At 23.9% G+C, this 8384-nt stretch overlaps 1 protein-coding gene across 4 annotated transcripts in view; it reads left to right on the top strand.

Moving 5' to 3' along the window:
* The first annotated feature begins 2095 nt into the window (after positions 1-2095).
* The window catches only part of LOC100200164 (triple functional domain protein), a 59416-nt gene continuing 53127 nt past the window's right edge, over positions 2096-8384 (top strand). For 2 of the 4 annotated variants that reach the window (XM_065800182.1, XM_065800181.1), the window contains exons 1-2: positions 2096-2404; positions 2507-2706. In XM_065800182.1, the coding sequence (XP_065656254.1) occupies positions 2517-2706 (190 nt within the window). In that variant the 5' untranslated portion in view covers positions 2096-2404; positions 2507-2516. Of the gene's footprint in view, positions 2405-2506; positions 2707-5177; positions 7428-8384 lie in introns of those variants that run through there. The other 2 variants (XM_065800184.1, XM_065800183.1) reach the window with 1 other exon arrangement.

Raw genomic sequence — 8384 nt, 5'->3', positions numbered from 1 at the left:
TCTTCTTATTTAAATCAGGTATCATAATAAAAAGTTGTCCTAATAATAGAAATAGTATGAACAAAAGAAAAAAAGTGATATAATTAACGAAAAATTGAGTCAAACCAATCAAGTCAAGTTAATAGTTTATGAATTTTCTCTGCAACTTTCTCCTAATAAATTTTATTTCTCCGCATAAAACCAAATTTACACTACTGCATATTGTTTCCTTTGAATTACCAAAACATTCAAATACACTAAAAGATTTTACTAAAAGGGAAACATCCGTAAACATTTTAGAAGTAATTTTGAGGTAAATTAAGTTTAGAATAGACATAAATAGCATTAAAATTGATTTTCAAAAATTGCTTTAACAGCATATAAGATTAAGCAATTTCTAAGAATTAAACCTCTGAGCGATTTCTCAGAATTAACCCTCAAGAAAGTTTATGCTTTTTTATTATTTAAAATTACTTAAAGTATTAATAGTTTTTTTTTATTGTATTGTAAGGGAAGTTTTGAAAATTTATAGCTATTATTTACTTAAACATTTGAATTATTATTATTTATTTTGAACTTTTAACAATTGTCAAAAAATAGACAAAATAACAATAAACAAAAAAGTTAAAACACTCTAACTTGGAACAAATTTAATGCAGTTAATGTAGTTCAAATTTTAACTTTCATCTAACAATATTTAGTGGCTGAAAGTAATGACACTATAATACTTTTACACATCCAAAATGTGGAGGTTAAAAACTTTACCAAATAAAAAAGGAGGAGCCTATAAACTTTAACAGGTCAAAATGAGAAGATGTAAACTTTACCTACATTAATAAAACCCTAAACTATTATTAAATGAAATTTAAATTCTTTTGATAAATATATATTTAGTTATAGACTAATAATAATATGACAAATTTTAGCAACTCGTATTTGGGATAAGAGGGGTTCAAACTGTTCAAGTTTTTCCTTTTTATCTACCAGAATTCAACCACTATAGTTTTTTGCATTCTCATTTAATATAAATATAAACAAGAAGCAGAGTTGCTTCTTCAATTATGTGTAAAAATGTGTAAACCCAGGATGCAAATAGTAACTTTTTGTACTACTTTGAAATATTTTTGAAAAATTAAATTAGGAACTTGGTGATTAGACAAACTGTGTTTTTTTTTTTTTTTTTTTTTTGGTTTACATTTGTTAATCGTTGTACAGTTTTAAATAATAATACAAACTTACAATGATAGAAAATATAACGAGTAAAAACAAGGTATCTGAAAGAAGATTGCAAAGATCTTGTCGTCAGAACCTTAAATAAGCATTTAACAAAAATAAGATAAAAAAAAAAGCATTAAACTTTTAGAAAATTGCAAGATAATCTGAAGAAAGATCAAGAGGATCTTCTCATCAGAATTTTATACAAGAGTAAACCAACATATAAATTAAAAACTAAAAAATATAAGAACAATAAAATAAGTAGGAATAAACTTCTATAAACGTAAACGTGTATAGAAACAATAAAAAAAAGTAGACCAAAATATATTTTTAATTTTTACTACTAATAATAACTCAAGATATTATCTAATAAAATGAGGTTTTTCAGTTTTTTTTTAAAAAGGTAAAAGGTAATAGGTACTTCAAAATTAAAATTCAGCAAAACAATTTTTTTCCAAAGGTGTAGCGCTCGATAGGTATTACAAAATTAATTAAAGTTTGTTTGATAAAAAGGTTTATTTAAAAAATTATTGTTTCTCAAAATATATTTACTGATTGGTTTAAAAGAGAAAAGATCTTTGAAGACAGCTATTTATCCACACATATACAAAATATAAAACTTTTTGCATACCATATGCATTCTGTGTTTTATAAATTTCATGGTACTGCATATAAATAACAAAAAAAAAGTACAATTTTAAAAATAAAATAAAAAAATCTAATATGGAATATTTCGTTTTAAAATCTTTTTGTAGAGACAATCAACTTAAACTTTCTTATCAAAATATCTAATTTATTCTTATTATAAGCATTATTTGTACTTAAAATCAAAATAAAATCCAAAAGTATGCATAATTTATTCATAAAAATGTTTAAAATGTTTTTTAATGGATTAAAAACTGTTTTTGCATGAATGTTGTTGCTCAAGTTTTAAAGCTTGAGCATTTCATTTTGATTGTTCTAAAAACAGATAAATAGTTTTTGAAAATATTTAGACAGTAAAAAAAAAATTACAAAACCATTACAAATTTACATGAAAAATATAGTTAAATCTATAGATTGATCTAATTCTTAAGTTCAGTAAACAATCAAACGGCTTACAATTAAATGTAGTAAAATTACAATTAAATAGGCCTATTTGCATATCTATTAGATTACTTTCCAGTTTCAAGGAAGCTGATGTATGGTAACGGATAGAAAAATTACTTTGGTAAATTACTTAAAAACGTTATAAACGTTTTCTTTTTTGTTATAAGTTTTTAATATTACATAAAATAGTATTGTGGTGATAATGTTCGTTTTCTTCTTGTAGAGTGAACAAAATGTCATTAAAGCGAAATCGAAATATAAAAGCTATACTCAAAAAACTCAAAAGTAGTACAAGTTTTGAAGATGATGAAAATATAGATAACAACAAATTTAATGAAAAAGAAAAATTAACAGAAAATAAAGAATGCGACATTGATGCTCTTGAATTAAATCGAGAACAAAAAAAGAATAATACAGTTAGAGGTAAGCGAGTTAAGCAACACCCACGCAAATTCTAAAATAGTATAGCAAATTTAGAACTAAAAAGCAATTTCCGGGTCAAATATCTATTAGAATGTCATTCACACTTCCCTTTCTACTAGAAAAATAAAACTACACCAAATTATGACGCAATATTCCATTAAGCAGTTTTATCAAATATTAAGGAGGAGATTTATTAAACATTGAGGAGATTTATTAAATATAGGTGAATTAACATTTTACCCTCCATTATTTAGTGGTTTCCATATCTTAATTCAGAATTTTTTTATTTTTATTATATTTAATTATAAAAGTATAATGCAAAATTTAACTCTTTTAATTAAATTAATTAAACTTGTGTGCTTTGTATTTATTGCCTAAAACAGAAGATAAAAGTTAAAAAAAATATTTGTAAAATAGACCAATTAGGTCAAAGCTATAGTTTGATTAAAGATAAAAAAACGTATTACTGTTCCTATATGGTTATTAAAAAGATTTTAAACTTCTCTTTAATACTTTTTGTATATCCAGTTGATAAAGAATCAAAGGCAAATGCAATTAAAATAAGACGTTCAAGCTTTTATTTCTAAATAGTTTTTTTATAAAGTTTCTAAATACTAATAGCTGCATTTGTAATTTTATCTTTATTATATTTAAAAAGATGTTATTTTTATTATTATATAATTAATACAGTAAAAGCTTTAGTCAAAAATCTATTTTACTTTTATATATATATAGTTTTTATATTATTGTGAACTTCCATTACCTCGAACCTCCAAGGGACGGAAAAAATAGCTCAAGTTAGAATTATCGAGTGATTTCTTATGAAAAATTGGGTTATAGAGTGATTTCTTGTGAAAAATACTTCAATTTATCGGAAGTTTATGTATATATATACATAAACTTCCGATAACTCGAAGTATTTTAAAACCCCCATTGAGCCCTATATATATATATACATATATATATATATATATATATATATATATATATATATATATATATATATATATATATATATATATATATATATATATATATATTAACCATAAAGTTGAAAAATTGATTTATTTATAACTTTAAAAAATTAGGTTCGGTGTCACTCGAATAGTTAAGAACTAGTCAATGGAGTGACATCTGCAAATAAAGCAAAAAACAAACAAATAACAAAAAGTAATAATATAGGTAGTAACAAAAAAAAATAAAAAAAATAAAAAGAAGAACAATAACTGTTAAAAAACCGACAAATAGCACAAAAAAAGGAAAAAGTGAGCTGACGTGAGAAATAGTTAATGAATGAGATAACACAACTTTTAACGATCAGAAGGGTCATAGAAAATTACGCTTCTGATCACATTTATTCTAAAGCTATATTCATCGATAAAGTTTAAATTTTATAATATCATCTCTTACCGTTCAAAAATTATAAACCATATAAAATTTAATCCCCCTCAATTTGAGGGGGTTACAAATTTTATAAGGTCATAACTTTTGAATGTTAAAAGATTATTGTGTAAAACATAAAACTTATTGATGAATATAACTTATGTTAAGAATAATATAAAAAATATTATGTCAACTTATTGTTCTCACGTTTGGTGCAGTTGCGGCCAAAATTTTAGGGCTTTTTTGTTCCCAGGCTCCAATCGTCGCAGTTTTTTGCAAAGCATCCTTATTTGATAAAAGTATAAAAGTAAAAATGTTTGGCGTTTGCTCCATATCAGAATGTTAGCTATCTCAAACACTCAAAAAAGCTGGATCCGCCCCATATATTATATATATATATATATATATATATATATATATATATATATATATATATTATATATATATATATATATATATATATATTTATATATATATTATATATATATATATATATATATATATATATATATATATATATATATATATATATATATATATATATATATATATATATATATATATATATATATATATATATTAGTAGAAAATCACTTAACAAAAAATGTGATTTTCTACTAATATATAATTGCTCTGTTCTTTTAAGAACATTGAGCTCTCTATTGTGTAGAATACTTTTTAAAGTTGTTTAAATATATATATATATATATATATATATATATATATATATATATATATATATATATATATATACATATATATATATATATATATATATATATATATATATATATATATATATATATATATATATATATATATATATATATATATATGTATATATATATGCATATGCATATATAACTTTAATATTGATTTATTAATATAAAATAACATTTAATAAAATTAATAAAATAAAAACTAATAAAATTTTTTATTAAGTATCTTTTTTAATCTCATCTTTTCAAATAAATGTTTCAATTTAGGAGCCAAGGTAAAAAGGGCGAAGGTGTCCAGAATCCCTCTTTTATTTAGGAATTATAATTTAGTGTATTTTTTTTATTTTATGATCAAAGTAGCTTAACTTTAGAAGTAACAATTAAGTTTTCTACGAGAATGTTCACTAGATAAATAAAAAACAAATTTTGTATAAAACTTTGAAGTAAGTGCATCTTTCTATGTTACATTATTAGCAGAATCGAAAATCGCAGAATAAAGAATGTTACTAAATACTGCAGCCATTCAGAGTAAATCGGATATCCTGCCATACTGGTCAAAATGAGAATCTGAAAATACAACTCAACATAAGAACGCATAGGATCAAGTTTCTTTCATAGTGGGATTTTAAGCGATTTAGTAACTTTAAATTTAGATATAATGTTGGTTCATTTTTAAAGATTTGTGTGAATTTTTTATGTTAAAGTTTGGTCTCTTAAATAACTGCTTATCGTTTAATCAAAATGCTGTTATTTTGTGTTTTTATTGTTCAAGAAAAACCAAGATGCAAGGAAACCTATATAACCAGTCGGAATAAAAGTATATCAGATTGTAGTGACATCGGGGAATGAATGGATGGCCAGCTATTAACGTATATAAATACAATATAAGTTTTTTTTAAGTATTTTAGTATATCTTAACTATCTTGGCAGACAAATATTGATTTTGCATGAAAATGATAACAATGACAACTACTTATAACCTAATTAATTACCAAAAATTAAACCATAGGTTTAGTCATCGCGATATGGCAGATGGTAAATAACAAAATCCGACAATTCTTTCTATGTTTGGAAAATAGTTAACAATTATTTAAACGTTGACGTAAAGTTTGAGACTTACAGGAGAAAAACTGTTTTTGTTTAGACAATCAAAGATATTATAATTAGATTTTCTTTATCCTAGTTAATTAACCAGATCAAACGTATGATAGCGCTTGCAAAGCAATAAGTAGGCAATCTGAATCTTTAACACAAACTAACAAAACAACCAAAGCTATTGCTTTTAAGCTTTAGATAATCGGTAATGTATAAGTCGCTACCAAGACAAATGGTCTGTTTTCGGATGGTGTAGTATATACAAGTGTCAATACTATCAGCATCAACATGATTACCAATTATAAAAAGTTTCAAATGGTATCAAATGATTGCATAACCTGGTTTTATGTCGATAAAAAAAAATGAAAATGTGAATTCATAAATCTATTATGAACAAAATACAAGTAAGCTTTTTAAAGGTTTAATAAATGTTCTTAACAAAACAATACCAGACGAGAATTACAATTACGTTGCCACCAAAGATTTAGTAATAAAAAAGAGTCCAGACAAACGATGCCACAAAAAAAATTAAACTAAAACCGCAACACCAATTTAGGAATGAATTAAGAGAGTCGTTTTCACATAATTAAACTAAAATTGCGGTAACATTAAATGATAATTATGATATCTTACGGTACAACGCGATTATTGATTTTACGATACTACGCGGATTTTGAGAATTTCAACAATACTGTAAAGTAAATTATATAGAAGTTATATATAGAAGAACCAAGCCGCGATATCAAATAACACGGTTGGTACCGAAAGAATATCGATATAACCAATATCTTGATACCAGTATTTCTTGATCTCGACGTCAATACTGTAAGGTACCTTATCAGTACCAGATGATAATCGAAATTAATATTCATTATCTAACGCTTAACTGCTTCGCAATGTCAAGATAGTTCGTTGTGATTAGTGGTCATTTTTTTGATGAAACTATAAGTAACTCATTACTCGAAAAGTTAAAGAATCATAATTAATATATATCGTTATTAATTGTAAAAATTAGCTACAATAAATTAGAATTTAGAACAGCACTTTTTTTTTTGGTCTCTCCAAATATAATGTCGCATAGGTAGTTGACTTAATTTAGTAATAGACGTGGAGAGAGGCAGCTTGTCTCTTACCGCGCTCCCGCTTGAGCAAGCAAATACAAACAAAAATAAAACATCGACTAAAAGAAACGTTTAAGAGCATTTTATTACGGAAACTCATATAGAGAATTACGTTTTTTATTATCATTAATAATTCATTCAAATACTTCAAGTCAAATACACGCTTCTAAAAACTTCGAGTTAACAAAATATAAACTTATTAATGAACAATAATGGCGGTTAAAAATTTTAAAAGTTTTTGCTTGAATTACGTTTTAAAGATTTATAACATTTAAAGATGAGCTTTCACTTTATAAAACAAATATGTTAAAAAATTCCTCTAGTAATTCTTCCGAGAGATGGTCGAAGGCATCTAGCGATAGCGATGCCTCGTTTGTTTCGGGATCTTCATCTACTTCCCATGGTATGGTTTGACAGCTCTATATTATTTTTAACTTTTGAACACTAAACCACATATCCTTATTAACAAGAGATATTTTTTGAATTATTGCAACAAATCTTATATAGGCCTAAAAATTGTTTTTAACTGAACCTAATACTTTTCTAAACTTATCTAAAATCTACAACTGCTCATTAAATTTGCTCTTTAAATTATTAATAAAATACTAAATAATAAAATAATTATACAATATATATATATATATATATATATATATATATATATATATATATATATATATATATATATATATATATATATATATATATATATATATATATATATATATATATATATATATATATATATATATATATATATATATATATGTAAATTATGTTAGTGTATTTTACAAATAGAGTGCTCAATGTTCTTAAAGAACAGAGCAATAATTAATTAGTAAAAAACACTTATCTAACTTTTATCTTCGACTTGAAGTTTCACCATTGCTGGATCATCAGGAAGAGTCATCAGGAAGAGAATCAGAAAGATATATATATATATATATATATATATATATATATATATATATATATATATATATATATATATATATATATATATATATATATATATATAAACACACACACACACACACACACACACACACACACACACACACACACACACACACACACACACACACACACACACACACACACACACACACACACTTCCATAAAAAGCAGGTTAGAACAGTTATTTTAGATTAATTATGACTGCTTAAATTTTTGAAAAATAAAAAAAAAGAATACTGAAGAAAATTTTTATTGTTGTTATTTTTGTCTTACAAGCTTATGTACTGTATATCTAAATTCAAAGCCTTAGTCATAATATATACTAAAACTTGCACCTTATTTTTCTTGTTATTTTTATTTAAAATTTAATAATGTTAAATAAAACTAACCAATTTTATGACAA

This window comes from Hydra vulgaris, chromosome 06 (genome assembly GCF_038396675.1).
Source record: "Hydra vulgaris chromosome 06, alternate assembly HydraT2T_AEP".
Lineage (NCBI taxonomy): Eukaryota > Metazoa > Cnidaria > Hydrozoa > Anthoathecata > Hydridae > Hydra > Hydra vulgaris.
This window is presented reverse-complemented; position numbering and strand designations above follow the sequence as displayed.